Below are 16,355 nucleotides of genomic sequence, written 5' to 3'. Positions count from 1 at the left end.
TCATGATCTCACGGTTCGTGAGTTCTAGCCCCACGTGGAGCTCTGTGCTGACAGTGCAGAGCCTGCTTGGGATTCTGTCTCTCCCTCTCTCTGCCCCTCCCCTGCTTGCGAGCTCTCTCTCGCTCTCTCTCTCTCAAAATAAGTAAATAAACTTAAAAATGAAAGAAGGATAAAAAAAAGTCTCAACCTCCCTTTGTCCCAGTTTATTCCTTTTAACTTCTTTTGTGGAGCCTTCCAGAAAAATCGTTTTGCACAGAACAACACATATATTTACACGCAGCATTTGTATCTACCGGTGAGTGTTTCAAAGTGGACAAGGGAGGGCACCGGGGATTCAAAAACACTGAAACTGTCCATAAAAGTTGTGAGCTATCAGTGTAGACAAGCACTCTCAGGAAGGAACGGTTCCAGCAGGAAAGTCAGCCAAGACGGGGTTGCACTGGGGACAGGACGGCCCACAGGAAGAGTTATCTTCACCTCCCTCTTGTGACTTGTCTAAACCCCCAGAGGTCCGTGGATGTCCACGGAGGTCCTGAGGTAGTGCACGGTGTTTGGGTGAGGAGTCCTGAGTTCTGGGGCTGTCATTCCACAGCCCTGAGATTTTCCTCTTTGTCACAGAGAAACGGCCTTCGTGTCTCACTTGATCCCTTCTTGTATTCTTTTGCTGTCTTGTGAGCAATTATCATAAAGGGTCGGGTAGGAACGCAGTAAGGTGGGGGGGGGGGGGGCGCGTTTAGCATGGTAATGTTGGGAGATGTCCGGGAGAGGGGCCACTGCCTGGCCCTTGCCTCAGCCCTGTGTGTGCCCTGGACCTCCTAGGGCTTCAGTTTCTTTGTCTGCGAGATCTCAGGACACTGTTCTCCAAGGGTCTTTCCAGTGCATTCTTCCATCCCCTCACTGGTTAATGCAAGCAGATACCTGTTAAGGAGCCCAGCACCCTGATAGCAGAGGTCTCCAACTTTCAGGTGCAGAGCTTCGCTGCCCCAGCACAGCAAAGGGAAGGGGACTGGTTAAGCCTGGTGCGGGCAAATAAAACACGTAGGGAACAGTCTAGAAACGTGTGGATTTAGAGATGCAAGAATCAGGAGCACGAAAATCCTGAAATGCTGGGGGGTGAGGTGCCTCCCTTTGAAACCTGATCCAGGAAAATTCAAAGGACTAATAAAAGCATGTGAAAGCAGTGAAGTCATGGCACGCATGGGGCTAAGGTTTGGACCACAGAAATCAATGAATTCAAATGCTGTGCAGCCTCTGGCCAAGGACACGGCCCTCCCTGGCAAGCTGAGGCGGGCATGACCTTCGGGGCTGACGTCAACGAGGACCACCCTTCCCTTCGTGGCCGGACGCGACCTTGGGCGTGTGGGCGGCCGCCCGCCGGCTGTGGGCTGGGCACGCCGCACCGCCCTTGCGAAACCCGAAACAGGCGGGGCCCGCGGAGGCGGCCGGGCGGGGCTTCGGGACCAGGGGGCGGGGCCCGGGCGTGCGCGCGTGCGCAGGCGCGGGTCTGGAGTTGGCGGCGTGCCCGGGGGAGCGCGCGCGCGTGTGGGTGTGTGGGCGGCGGGCGGGGTCTCGGGGGGGCGGGGTCCGGGGGCCGCGCGTGCGCAGGTGCGGGCCTGGAGTTGGCCGTGTGGGGGGGGGGGGGGATGCGCGCGCGCGTGGGCGGCGGGCGGGGTCTCGGGCTCGGGGGGCGGGCCCCGGGCGGGCGCGCGTGCGCAGGCGCGTGCGGGCGGCGGCCGCGTGCCGGGGCGCGCGCGGGTGGCGGGCGGGGCCCCCCGCGGGAGTCAAGGGGCCGGCGGCAGCGGCGGCGGCGGCGGCGGCGGCGGCGGCGGCGGCGGCGGCGGCGCGGGCCGGGGGCGGGGCTCTGAGCCGGACCGAGGCGCACGGGGCCAGGAGCGGCGGGACGTGAGGGGCGAGCGGCGGGGCCCGGCGCGCAGCCCGGCGCCGGCACCATGGAGGAGGACGACAGCTACGGTCAGTACGGCCCGCGGCGCGGCCGGGCAAGCGCCCCCTCCCGCGCTTCCTGCTGTGCCCGCCCGGCGCCTCCGGCTGCTCGGGCGGCTGGCGCTTCGCGGCGACGGCGGTGCGGGACTGGAGCCCAGGGGTCGGCGGTGTTCGGGGACCGGAGGCCGGGGTCGCGCGGCGTCTCCTGCGGGGGCCGCGTCCCCCTAGTTTCGGGCCTCTGTGGGGTGCGCAAGTTGTGTGCCGGGTCCGCGTCTTTGTTCGCGGGCGAGGAGCACACATGGGCGGCCACGGAGCGCACAGGCTTCCCCGGGGCGCTGCTGCGGGCGGGCTGCGGGGAGCGGGCGCCGTCGGGCGGGCTCCGGCCCCTCCGCCGGCCCCCGGCCCCCCGCGAGCTGTGCCAGCCCCCCGCGAAGCCCGGCCGCGCTTCGGGAACACCCAAGTTTGCGCTCCCGCGGGTGCGCGGGGACAGATCGCCCTGCACGACGTCCCACTTGACAGTTCCCACATTGCCCTCCTGCGACCCTTACCACCCCCGGCCCCCCGAACCGCTGGTGGCCGGGAGCCGGCGCATCCCCCCCTCAAAACAGCCTGAAACTGCGGGGCTCGCCGCAGGTTCCTTGGGAATTGAGTAACACTGTATTCGGGAGGAATTTCGGAAAGAACTGGCAACTAGGACGAGGGGCGAACTTGGGTGGTTTTGGTAGCCGCGCAGGAGGCAGCCCCATTTACAGCGCTTGTGCGGCTCGCTGGAGCCGGTCCGGGGGCAGTCGCGGAGGCAGGTCTGGTGTCTTGTGTTTATTTACAAGTAAGGCGTTGTGGAGCTGTTGGCTGCGGAAGAGGGGGGCCTGTGACCCGCAACTTGACCCCGAGCCGCGCGCCGGGGAATGTGCAGCTGCTCTCTAGACCCACTGGCAGCTCAAGTCCGGAGCGCGTTGGGGATGGCGACCGTCAGACGTCCCCGAGTTACCTTCCAAAGAGAAGACTTCTGTGCGCTCCTTTTTGTGATGGGGGGTGGGGGGGGAGATCACCCACTGGCTGGCCTCAGAGGATCTTTCCGCCCCTCCTGCCTTCTCTTTTCTGCACATGAGAAGCTTCGCCTGCTGCTATTTTCTCTTCCTTCTCTTGCCATTGAATCTGTGTGGGACCCCGGGGTTCTGCCAGGCTTTCTTCTTGCCCTCTGCTAGTGTTCTGACCCACCAAGCGGGGCAGGAAGCTGTCGGTCTGGTTGCTTTTAATGCAGCGACTGCTTTGCCAACGGGCATGCGGCGAATTTGTGCTTGGAAGGGGTAAATGGAAGCGGGCGGATCGGTGTCCTGGGGCAGCTGTACCGGATTAGCACAAACTCGATGGCTCGGAACAACATAAATTTATGCTCGTGTCGTTTTGGAGGTCACGAGCCCACATTTGCGTCTCACGGGGCTGCCGTCAAGGTGTTTGCAGGACTGTGTTCCATTCTGGGGGGCTCTAGGGGAGGATCCATTTCCTGTTTCAGCTTCTAGAGGCCACCTTAATTCCTTGCGGGGGGGGGGGGGGGGCTTTTCATCTTCAGAGCCAGCAGGTAGCCTCTTCTTATTAGGACCCTTGTGGTTACATGGGACCCGCCGGGACGGTCCAGCTTAGCAGGGGTACTCCGCAGGGGTAATCCCACGTTTGCCACCTAGGGTAACACAGTCATCAGTTTTGGCGATTAGGTCACGGACATCTTTGGGGGCCGATATTCTGCTGACCACACGTAAAGATGAGAAAGAAGTTTGTTCTTCCCCTTCATACAGTTAAAAATGTCATCTTCTTTGTATTTTGGTGGAACCAAAAACGTTGGAATTAAAGAAGATTCCCCACCCGTAGGGCTCGCCACACAAGAAGTACCTAATGGCTACGAAGAATAAGAATGTCAGTTCTTTGAGGGTTGTCTCTGTCCCCAGAGCGGCGGTTCCCCTCCCGGGTTTTACAGGGAACCCACCTGGCGGGGGTAGGACACGTGGGGTGCAGACTCCTAGAGCACACAAAATGCACGCCCAGACGGTCTCTCGGCACCTCCAACCTCCGTCGTGTCGTGAGTTAGCCTCGCGCACAGGCCCTGTTTTTAACGTTGTGTCTCAGGGGAAGGATTGTGGTTTCCTGGCTGCCACGTGGGCATGAAACACTTCTGGAACAGAATTCGTTCATAACACGCTGAAGACAGAGGATGAGTTTTAGACTTTCCCTGTTCAATTACAGAGAACTTAAAACACTAATAGAACAGCCTTTTTTTTTTTTTTTTTTTTTGAATGTTTATTTTTGAGAGAGCGAGCAAGGGAGGGGCAGAGAGAGACACACACACACACACACACACACACACACACACACACACACAGAACCCGAGGCAGGCTCCAGGTTCCAAGCTGTCAGCACAGAGCCCGACGCGGGGCTCGAACCCACGAACCGCGAGATCGTGACCTGAGCCAAAGTCGGACGCTCAACCTACTGAGCCACCCAGGCACCCCCAGAACGGCCTTTCCCGACTGTGGACTCCGGTGTTCTGTAGACCCAGTGACCACACCTTCGAGTTCGGATGCCCTTCCTCTCGTAGACGCGCCCTGTAATGCCGTCTTTTTAATTCAGAGGTTCTTAACTCACTGGACAGGTATCGGGTGCTTCGCACGGTGCACGTGGTGGGGCACAATGGACTGGAAGGACCCGGGCCAGGGGGTAGGAGGAGAGTCGAACAGAAGTCCCCTTCGGGCTTTGTTTTCTTTGAAAACCGTCGAACTGGTGATTTTCGAAAAGCTTAATTGACGTTGGAAGAGAGGTGTGCCTATTGCTTGTGGCTGGTCGATCTTCGTCCCCCAGTGTCTTTCTAAACACTGTGAAATAATTGGGACTTTTTTTTTTTAAAAGGGTCACGCTCTCTTCTTAGGTCACCATTCTTTGCGGATTTCACAGTTCTCTTTGCAAGAGGAAGAGGGATTTTTGCCTTCGTAGATACCCTGCCCGGGAAAAGACTCCGTGACCATTCCCCTTGGTGCCTCCTGAACTTGAGCGGACATTGTAAACCTGCGGGCCTCTGGGGCCCTCCCGAAAGCGTACGTGAAAGTTTTTGTGCATGTGCGTATTTGGAGGGTCCGTAGCTTGGTTCTCGGGAGGTTCTGACCCAGGAATTGCAGTTCCAGAGTCCCCGTGGGTTGTCCACCCCTCTCTCGGGACAGATTGTGAGGGAGAGGTGGGCAGGGCCATCCCGTAGTGACTTTGGAAGAAGCATTAGCCGTCAGGATTCTGTGTCACGGTTCTGACCTCAGACCATCAAATATCTGGGCAGAGCCGCTGAAGAGCTTTGAACCCGTGGTGCCATGTATGGCCTTTACTTCCCGAGCACAGCTCCTACTCTCCTTGCTTTCCATTAGCTTCAGACTTGTCCCAAGTTTCGCCATGAGGGAGAACTGGCCTGTAAGGAGTAAGCTTCCGTGTGAAGGACACGCTGACCTCAGCCCGGGCCCGACTTCCGCCATCAGAAGACGGAACGAGGTGTGGGCAGTGGGGTGCGTGGGCGCTGCTGTGGCAGGGGTGGGAGCCCCGTGCCTTCAGGGGAGATTTGCTGTCTCGTCTCTGTGCCTCGGGGGCAGGCCAGCGTGGGGTTGGGACCCAGCACAGACCCCTCGGCAGCCGTTGAGGGAACGGTAGTAGACTGAACCGGGTTCCATGCTGCAGAAGTTCATGTTCAGTGGTTAAGTTTTTGCCTGCCGCTCTCCATCCCAAACAGAAAGAGGAACACCCCTCTGTACGCGTTTGACCCTGTGCCAGACCAGTTTGCCTTTTTTTTCCCCCCCGGTGATAATGGTGTCTTTCGTTGTTCTCAACTTCAGTTACACGCTTAGTGATTTGCCTTTATGGAAAACAATACAGTTCTATGAAGTCAGGGTTTTCTTAGAAAAATCTGGAACATAAAGTTACCATAATTATACATTTTGTGGTCTTTAAGGTAGATTTCCAGGGGTGATATTAACCTGTCAGAGGCGATAAACATTTTTAGAATTCTTGGTACATGGTGCCGACTTGCTTTCCCAAAGGGCTGTACAGATATACCCTGTTCCTAGCGATGTATGGGGGAACGTGTTTGAGTATCACGGCAAGTACGCCACTGGTGAGGATTTGCATTTGAAAGCTTTTTTTTTTTTTTTTTTTTTTTTTTTAAAGAAAACAAATCTACTGGTTACAAAATGGCACCTCATTAAATCACTAGCTGGGTTGAAAGACTCTTCTGGGTGTTTGCGTATTATGACCTGCGTGTTTGTGTGGGATGATGGCTTCTTTATTTACTTACCTGAGATTAACTTTTTTTGTGTGGCTGCGAACAAATGAACTGTTTTTCTCACTGTGATGTTTTCAGCATGGGGAAAGATTTTGGGGTTGGGGTGAGATTTTGCCCAATGGTGGTGTTCACCTGTTTATCTTTTTTTAATTGTTTCTCTTTTTTATTTGAAAGGGTTCGTTTATTTTGAGAGAGAGTGTGAGCAGCGGAGGGGCAGAGAGAGAGGGAGAGAGAGAATCCCAAGCAGGCTCTGTGCTGTCAGCATCAGAGCCCGATGCGGGACTTGAACCCACGTACCCGTGAGATCATGACTTGAGCCCAAATCAAGAGTTAGACACTTAACCGACTGAGCTACCCAGGCGCACCTAGTTTTTCTCCTACAGATTGAAGACCTCTCAACCCATATATTGTCTTCTGGCCAAATACAAACGTTTCCTTTATAGGAGAACTCATGAGTTAGGTAGCTCTTACAGGTCTGGGTTATGATGATGCTTGGGTCGGTCCGTGGGATCTTAAGGCTCATACCCGTTTCTTTCTAAATGTCCCGTGTATTAATCACGAGCAGTCTTGCCAAATGGGTTTTCCTTAATGTGTTTCAAACATTCAAGATCAGGTAGTTCTACAGAAGGGACTGGAAGGAGAGTGCCTTCCAGTTCAAGGGTGAGAGCAAACCCACGGGTCAGTTGGCGAGGGTGAGGCCGACGTGCGGGCGTGTTGCCCTGGATTGTGGGGCAGAGGTTCAGCGTGGGGCCGGGTGGCCGCCAGAGTCCGCCCCCGAAGACCTGTCCGCCCCTTTCCTGTTCGCCCTCCAGCACGAAAGGCTCGGACAGCGGGCTCCTGGAGACGGTACTTTGCCCGAACCTGTCCATTGGCTTTGTTGCCACACTGCCTCTTGATTGTCTAATTATTGTTGCTTAGTTTCAGTTGCAATAATAGAGGCACGGAGGAGGTGGAAAATGATTTAGAAATGTTCAAGAAGTGAGTCCCACATCCTCTGAAACTGCTGGTAGTGTTGTTTTGCGGGTCTCTCTGCACTAAAAGCACGTAAGATAGGCTGAAGGCTGTGTAGGGGATTTTTGTTACCCGTCCTTATCCAGGATGGTGTGACAGTGTCTGTCTCTGTGATGCTGAGGTGGCCGTGAGCTGCTTTCTGAGCTGCCTGGCTCCTTTAACAAGGGTCAGGACATGACCTTCCTTATCTGAGTCTTTTCCTGTTTTTTACCTTTTTTTTTTTTTTTTTTTTTTTTTTTTGAGTCTTCAAGGTTTCAACCTATTTCAGAAGAGTACCTTTCTCTGGCATCGTTACAGTGCATATTATAATTATTAATGCTGGTGCGAAGGATGGAATCGGTGTCCTGCTATTAAAAAACCTTTCCTCTTCGGTGGTACCGTCGTAGGCCCGTCTGGGCAAGCAGTTCGGAAGCGCGTATTCGGTCAGCCAGCAACCCCCCCCGCCCCCCGCCCCAGCGTGCAGCCCCCGTTGGCAGGCGTGCTTGGAGCCTAGAAGACACACGTGGAGGCCTTGAGGGCGAGGGTCAGAGTGCGTGTGGCAGGTGTGAAAACCCTGGGTAAGCAGCTGGAGGAGTCCTGCCTGGACTTGGGGTCGAGCCGGACTGGACGGACGACAGTTCACAGAACTGGGCTCTAGAAGCCCGGTCGGTGCCAACTGGGTGAAGACGGCAGGGAAATAACATGTCCAGCACAGAGAGTGAGCCAGGGCCAGCAGGTGAGGGGCACTGGCCCCTCTGCACCTAGAGAACAGGAGGCCACAGACACAGGCCCTGGGGGGGGGGGGGGGGCGGTAGGGGGGGGAGGACAGAGTCATGGAAGGCTTCTGTGTGTTCCAAAGACTGTTGTCTGAGCCACAAGGAGCCTGGGGGGCTGAACTGCGGTATTTCGAGGTGATGATTTTGCATTTTAGAAAGATCCCACTGCCTGCCGTGGTTCCAGGGGGCAGCGGGGAGATCCTTAGGAAGCCCTTGGCGCCATCCTGGTGGAGGAGGAGGACCTGGGCAAAGGCAGTAGGAGCGGGCAAGAGGGGGCATTAACCACAAGGACCGGCAGTCATGGGGTCTGGTTGCCACGGCTCGGGAGAGACCGAGCGTTGCGGGAGCGAAACAGGGTTCCAGGTGAGCGCCGGGCTGCTGTCTCAGATGACTGCTTGGAGAGAGCCTTCAGATGAAGGCAGGTGCTCGGGTTTGGACATACTGAGTGGAGCCCGGGGAAATGGGGAGGTCGCGTGCTGAGAAGAGGGCGAAGGCTGTGGTCCTGGGCAAGGACGCCCAACCGACTGAGCCCCCCCAGGCGCCCCAAACACCAAAATGTGTATTAAAAAAAAGACTATAGGGGTGCCTGGGCGGCTCAGTCGGTTGAGCGTCCGACTTCAGCTCAGGTCATGATCTCACAGTCCGTGGGTTCGAGCCCCGTGTCGGGCTCTGTGCTGACAGCTCAGAGCCTGGACCCCGCTTCCGATTCTGTGTCTCCCTCTCTCTGCCCCTCCCCTGCTCGTGCTCTGTCTCTCTCTGTCTCAAAACTAAAATAAAACATTAAAAAAAAAATTAATACACGTTTTGAAAACGATTCTGAGCCAGTCTTGAATTACAGGATTCACTCACGGCTCCTCGAGCAGGACCGGGCTCATGTTCTTCTGTCTGTGGGGCTTTTGTAGCCAGCAGCTGCCAGGGCCACGTGTGTGTTTGCACCTATTAGCTTAAGTTACTTTAAGTTCTGTGTTTCCCTGAAACACGGCTTCCAGCAGCCCTAGTGACTGAAATTAAGAGGATATTTTGATTTCTAGCTGTATTCTTGTGTTTCTGGCTGCGCGCTGGACGGTCCCCTTGGCCGTACGTCCCCGTCTCAGATTCCGCGTGTCTGAAGGTGTCCTGCCTCTCCAGTCCAGTCCTCCCTCCAGACTTTTCCTTTGTGGTTGTTTTTTTTTTTTTTTTTTTTTTTTTTTCACTTTTACCACCATTACCTATCACCCCAATTATTCATGCTTGGAAAGACATTTGATTCATTCTCTTTCCTGCCATCTGAATTGTTTTCCAGCTACCCATCCGTCTTTCTGCCCGTTGAGCATTTTTTTCATTACCTTCTCGGTGTCAGGGTGTTTGCTGGAATTTTAAAATACAGGCCTGCTTTCAGGAAGCTCCTGGTGGAGTTGACATGTTGAAAAATTTCAAGACTGTACAGCAGGAGCTTTGATGGACATGTGAGCAAATGCTGTGGGAGTCTGGAGGGTTCGGTTTTCACTGTGCTGGGTGAGAGAGAGTTCGGGGGCGGTTGGGGGGGGGGGGGGCACCTGGCCCTGGGGCCGGATGAGATGAGATGGAGGCACGCCAGAGCACAGCAGGAGTTCACAGCCTGCTCTGCGCTGAGTTCCTGCCGAGCACTTTGCCTGAGTTCTCCTTCGGTCCTCAGGGTGATCCTGCAGGGGAGGAGCACAGAGCCTGCCCGTCCCCAGGTGAAGAGGTCGCTGTGTATGTGAGGTGGCCTCACCGATGGGCGGCAGCCAGATTCGCAGACCCGAAGTCGCTTCTGCCGTGCTGTCTGCTCGTTCCTATTCCCCATTATTTCAGACCCCCTTTCCCACTTGCTCTGGACCCTCTGTGCTGTGTATCAGCTTTGTAAGCTCTCTGTGTCTCTCCTGGAGTCGGGGTGCGGAGTTCCGTGTCTTGCTGTAGTTGGGGTAGTTTTGTCGTTACAGCCTACATTGGGGGTCATGAAACAGATTTAGATTGAAAGGGCCCGCCGTTAATGTTAGGGTGGAAATTGGAGGGTTCCAATTCCGGTTGGAGGGAAATTGGAAATGGGTTCCACAGGAGGCCATTCTTGCCCTTCATCTGTTGGATGGTGTCGGTTTCGAGGTCAGCGTTCCCTCCCAGGGCCTCTGGTGACCCGGGCTTGGTGTGGTCGCAGGGGTGTGACGGGCTGGCCTTTGATGAGTCCCGAGAGCCAGAGCTTGTGTTGTGCTTGGGCGGCCAGAATGTCAGCGAGCAGTCGGGTCACCAGGTGACAGTTAACGTGAGTGATTCCCCCCCCGCCCCCCGCCCCTTACAGATCGTACTGAAGTTGGCCTCTCAGCCACCTGCAGGGACCTTTCATGCCACTCCTTGCCTTTTCGCCCTTGTGATGAAATAGAGAAGGCTATTGAGAAAAGAAATTTCCACAGTGAAGCAGGAGAGCGCGGCTGGAGAATAGTATTTCTTCGGGCGAATGACAGCGCGTCTTCCAGCGTCTTCCCACCCGAGGCCCGGACTTGGCAGCTTTGTCTCCTGTCCGGGGAGAGGCCGGCGTCTGAGCGGGGCCCCCTCAGGACAGCGGTACCCCGGAGGGGTCACCGAGGATGCTGACGCAAGGCGTCAGCTCTGCGGGCTCAGAGACAGACTTTGGGGGCCTGGATTCCCAACCGTGACGCGAGATCGCCCATCTAGTGCCGTGTTTGAAGGAGTTGTAAAAGCCGGCTTTTGCACATTTGGCTCTCCCCGGCCATCCCCGGGAGCTCCCGCAGGGGGCCTGTGGTTCAGGACAGTGGGGGGCCTGGGGCGCGCCTCCCGGTTCCCAGCCGGGGGCCCTCACCCTCCTGTCAGGGCCGCACTGGACGGAGAGGGAGGCGGCACACAGCTTCTGGGTGACCTGGGCCGTCTCCTTGGAGCCGAGGAGCCTCCGGGGCTCCTGGTCTGGGATGCTCCCCCCAGGGCGCTTCTCCTCCCTGGACCCCATGACTTGTCCTGATGGGGAACCGCTTTTTCTTCAGCCCGTTCGGTAACTTTGACACAGACCTTCAGGGATCTGCCTCTGTGCCCGGGCGAAGCGTGGAGGAAAAGAAGTTCTGAAGAGTCTTAGGACTGTAATTGGAAGATGACTTCCCGGATTTCCGATAACCCCACAGAACTAGGGACGCCCCCCTGGACTTGGTGGTCTGACTCTGGCTGTGGCCGCGGGGCGCGGGGAGGCTCCTCCACCGCTGGCCTCGGCGGCCGCTGACCTCAGCGAGGCCCCCCGGGTCCGCCGCTCGCACGTCTCGGCTCAGCCCGCCTGCGGGCTCTTCCCCCGCTCGGATGCCTTCCTCCCCACGTCCTCCCGGTTCGTGCCCTTGCCCGCCAGCCTCGGCTCGTCCCCAGAGCACCTGCCGGCAGTCACGTGACTGCGTCCGCTCGGTCTCCGCCGCGGCGGCGTCTCTGGTTACCGGCCGGGCCCCAGGTGCCCGGCGCCGGCCCGGACCCTGTGGGCTCTCGGAGTGCGTTGAAGGAGTCGCTCCGGCCGTCTCTCCGTCTGTGGCCGACAGGGAGACGAAGGCCACCGAAGGGGCCCGTGGCTGCCTGCGAGGTGCAGTTGAGATTAGAACGTAGCCCTCTCACCTCACTTGTAAAATGTCCCGCTTCGTTCCTCTGCTGTCCCGTGCTTTGTTCGGGGGCTCGGTTCCTGCGGCAGCTGGCTGTGGCCGTGACCCAGGGGGGAGGCTCCTCGCCGCTGACTTGCCGCTGAGCTGCGGGGAGGGTTATGGAAGCGCTTTCCGTGCGTTCCGACATATCAGTGCGCGTCTTAAAAAAGGAACATTGACACGAAAAATAGGATTATTCTGCTCTTGAAAGACGAGTGCGGCAAGGAGGTTAAGGGGGGCTCCCGCAGGGGTGCCTGGGTGGCTCAGTCGATTAAGGGTCCAACTTCGGCTCATGATCGTGATCCGTCCGGTCTTTGAGTTCAGGCCCCGCGTCGGGCTCTGTGCTGACAGCTCGGAGCCTGGAGCCTGCTTCCGATTCTGTGTCTCCCTCTCTCTGCCCCTCCCCTGCTCACGCTCTGTCTCTCTCAAAAATAACAAATAAACATTTTTTAAAAATAAAAAAAAAGAGGGGCTCCTGCATTCTCCAGGAGGTGATTTGTGGTGTGGGCTTACTTTATTCTAGGAAGCGTTGACGTGTTTGACAAATGCCTGATAAGGAGTAGACCTAGGTTACCAATTTTTCTTCAGGATTAAAAAGTCAGGAAAGCAGCCGGACATGGTGGCGGAAGGCTGCTCTGACTCGGGATCGCTTCTGGATGTGCCCTCGTGTGTCGGCGAGGCGGGGACAGTGACTTTGCTGTATTTGTATTCTCTTCCTGTGGCTGCCGCTCAAAAGATCGCACGCTTACTGGCTCCAAACAACACAAATTTATTATCTTATTGTTCCGAGGGTCACAAGACTGGGTCTCACTGGGCTAAAACCAAGGTGTCAGCAGGGCCAGTTCCTTCTGGAGGCTCCTGGAGAGATTCTTTCCTTGCCCTTTCCACCTTTCAGAGGCCGCCTGTGTCCCTCGGCCCCTGACCCCTCCCTCCATCTCAGAGAGCCCGCAGTTATTGCTAAACTCTTAATCTCATCATCCTGATCCTGAGTCCCCTGCCTCCTCCTCCTATATACGAGGCCCTGGTGGTTCCGTTGGGCCCGCCAGACGATCCGGGATCATCTCCCCATCGTCGGGACGGCTGGTGCACTACCTTCACTCCCTCTGCGTCACTCCCCCTTCGCCGTGTGATTTAACAGATGCACACGTTCCCGGGACTGGGCTGTGGACATCTTTGGTGGTTCTGCCGACCACATCCGCCCTAGGACTTCTGTCCCTGGGTGTTTCTAGGGAGGGAAGTGTCCCACGTGGACAGTAAGGATTACAGTATTGATGGAGACTTGGTCTGCTCTTGGTAAGCATTTCTGGTTCTGGAAGAGCATTCCTGATTCAAAGGTGGAGGAGAGCACACGCAGAGCAGCCATGAACTTTGACCCGTCCATCCTGTTTCTGCTTCTCAGCAACCCTGTTTGTCATCAGACGACCAGAGAACAAAGACCATGTTTGGTCAGAAGGCTGTGTTGTTGCTGCCGATTCTTAGGAATGTTTTTGTGCTTTCTTCAAGAGTAAGGAGAATTTTTCCAGGTTCCAGGTAATGGAAACATCCCTGCACAATGGTGCTTGATAGGAAAAAGTTGTTCATTATTCTGGACGGAGATATTGGCGTGACGTGATTTGGCGATCATTTTCCCAGGCATCTGCCCTTTTCCGCATCTCAGTGGACCTCTCGTTGCGTGGGGGAGGCGGGCTAGGAGCATTTACTCTTGCACAGATTCGTGCCAGAGGCTCATTTGGTTTAATTTCCACCCCAAATAGATTTCAAGGATACGAAACCAAATTTTTGGCCAAATACTACTGTTCTTTCTGAAGGTCCCGTTTTCTTAAACACATAAATGTGTGCGTATTTATAGCATTCTACTAAGAGGAATTTAAACTTCTGCTTTAAAAAAAATTATAAAGGTAATACATCTTTATGGTAAAAAGTCAATTGCTAGAGAAAAGCACATAGTTAGAAGTCAAGTTTGATTTTTAAAGGGGTTTTTATAGGCTCTAGGACGTTTGCACAATTTTAGTTCTCTGCCGTATCCCCAAGGTCGGTTGCTTTCCACACAAAAGTAGGTTACACCTCACCTGATTTCAGCCTGGAGCCGTGGGACTGAAGGAGACAGTCCCTATGAGACTGGGTGGCACTTGGAGAAAATCAGAATCTCAGGACGGTTTGACCGCATCTTGGTGAACACGGACGTGCGCCAGAGCGTCGCCGCCAGAGCCAGAACTTGGAAACCGCTGACTGCTCATCAGTAAAGAGACGGTTCAGTACATCGTGGTGTGTTTGTGTTGGAGAATACTAGGCTCCCCTGTGTGCACAGGTGCGGAGGATGGCCGTGTGATGCGGAGTGAGAAAACAGGTGGCTCGTGAGGTAGCGTGTTTATTTGAAAAAGTACGTAGTTTATCAGTTCACATGCGTGTGTGCCAAGAAAACCTCTGTCGCCTTTATGAGGATTCAAGTCAGACCCACAAACCAAAACAAAGCTGCAGACGGGGGACAGGGTGGGGGGAGGGGAAGGGAGGAGGTGCAGGGCCAGTGAGGGTAGAAGGAGTGGAGAAAAGTCCGGTCTTCTGGACACTCGGGGAAAATGATGGTGGCTGAATAATGCTTACTTTGGGGTGGATTTTGGTTTTGAGAAGTGATGCCATCAGACTTCCTTGCGTTCTGTATAGCTTTTAGAAAGATAGGGATGTGGTACACTGTGTGTAAAATTCCCTTTTAGTTCTGTTTAAAAGTCTCACAGTCTGTGGGATAGTGGGATTTTTTGTTGGCCTTAAGAGAAGCCATTCAAACTCGTAAAATGTCATCGCGTTCTTTGTTAATCTGTAAAAACCTAACTATTTGGATAAGAGGCCAGGGTCAAGATATCAGTGGTCAAAAAGATAAGTAAAAGGAATTTACTATTTCCTGAATTTTTGGTTTTAGATATCCACATTTGTAAAATCACCACGTAGTTTGAGTTCCACCTGGAGACCTGTTCTAGTTGGAGTAGGCAGGTGTCTTAGGAAGATGTACCTACGAGTGTTCATCTACCTATCTGAAGCTCGTCGTCTTGTAAATTGGGACAAGCATGGTGTGGTTCCCATCCCTGGCTCATCTGCAGAATCGCCTGGGTGGTTTTTTTTTTAAGAAATCAGTGTTGGGGCGCCTGGGTGGCTCAGTCGGTTGAGCGTCCGACTTCAGCTCAGGTCACGATCTCACGCTCCGTGAGTTCGAGCCCCGCGTCGGGCTCTGGGCTGATGGCTCGGAGCCTGGAGCCTGCTTCCGATTCTGTGTCTCCTTCTCTCTCTGCCCCTCCCCCATTCATGCTCTGTCTCTCTCTGTCTCAAAAATAAAACGTTAAAAAAAATTAAAAAAAAAAAAAATTAAAAAAAAAAAAAAAAGAAATCAGTGTTTTCCGGGGCCCCACTTGAGCCATACCTACTAAACCAGGGCCCTCCAGGGTAGGATCCAGGAATGAATGAATGAACACACACACGTTGTCAGAGCTCCTAAAAACTTCAGGAGCTCAGATGCAGAGGAACCTCACACCCCCCCCGCCCCCCCCCCCCCCCCCCCCAGGGTGGGTGATAGCCCTGGCTTGGGCTGGTGCTCCAGAGATTGATCTGATCTCATCATTTCCCACGTCCGTTGTGAGCAGTGACGGTGTGAGGGTTTGTGTGTCCCAGATTGTAGGAAGTGCCCTCCAACTGTAACCGGCTGATTGATGAGGTTTTGCTTCAGGCGGTTCAGAATTCCCCTTAGAGCGTTTTGAGCTTTCAAGCAGAGGTTGGTTTTTTGGGTTGTTTTGTTTTGTTTTTTTAGGTTTTTTTCTTTTAACATTTATTTATTTTTCAGAAAGAGGGAGAGGGCGTGCGTGCACCAGAGCAGGGAAGGGGCAGAGAGAGGGAGACAGAGGATGCCAAGCAGGCTCCGCACCCTCAGCACAGAGCCCGAGCCGGGTGGAACTCACGAACCCGTGAAACCCGAAATCGAGAATGGGCTGCTAACCAGCTGACCCCCCAGGCGCCCTCAGGCAGAGGTCTCTAAGTAGAGGCTCAGCAGCTAAAAACCCCCACAGAGCCAAGTTTGGGGTTTTTTTTTTTTTCCTCCTTCATCAAAGCTACCGGGCATAGCTGCCTCCCCACCTCAGGTTCCCCAGGTGTCTGTGGTTTTAGTTCTGTTCCGTTTAGAGACGCCGTCCCTCTGTTGTTCTGTTGCCAGGCAGCCCCTGGGCTCAGGCCCTCTTACCGCTCTGATCCGTCCGGCGAGGGAAGCGACCTGAAAAGATCCTTCCCCTCTGCCCCTTGGGACCTGGCTTGCCAGGCACAGGAGCCTGCGGGAGAACTGAGCCCAGTCACCTTGCCAGTGGCTTCCGGCCGCCTTCCCTCCCCTCCGGGCTCCTGGAAGGTAGCCTGACACTCGGCCACGTTAGGCGGCTTGCGAGGGTTGACTGGCATCGTGTGTGTCCTTCTTACTTTGTTACCACTTGGGCGGACTTTGGAAAATTCTTACTAACGGAGGATTCCAAAAATGCCAAGTAGAGGGAAGAGTGTCATTAGCTCATTACTTGTGTACATTTTGGTGTAATTTCCTGCAGAGTTTTTTTTTTTTTTTGGTTTTTTTTTTTCTGTGCTGTCAGCCCGCCTAAGTCCCTTTGGAAAAATGTACAATTAAAAAGTAAACGTAAAAATGGGCTCCAGTCATTCTGCAGACTCCGTTGTAGCTTTCCAGATGTGTTTTTCTCGGCCATTAAA

At 55.0% G+C, this 16,355-nt stretch overlaps 1 protein-coding gene across 1 annotated transcript in view; it reads left to right on the top strand.

Moving 5' to 3' along the window:
* Nucleotides 1–1,827: 1,827 nt before the first annotated feature.
* The window catches only part of CYTH1 (cytohesin 1), a 79,802-nt gene continuing 65,274 nt past the window's right edge, over nt 1,828–16,355 (top strand). Inside the window, exon 1 of the mRNA XM_078438072.2 lies at nt 1,828–1,971. Within this exon, the coding sequence (XP_078294198.1) occupies nt 1,950–1,971 (22 nt within the window). The 5' untranslated portion in view covers nt 1,828–1,949. The remainder of the gene's footprint in view (nt 1,972–16,355) is intronic.

The sequence above is a fragment of the Panthera onca genome, chromosome E1, assembly GCF_046562875.1.
Source record: "Panthera onca isolate mPanOnc1 chromosome E1, mPanOnc1 haplotype 2, whole genome shotgun sequence".
NCBI lineage: Eukaryota > Metazoa > Chordata > Mammalia > Carnivora > Felidae > Panthera > Panthera onca.
This window is presented reverse-complemented; position numbering and strand designations above follow the sequence as displayed.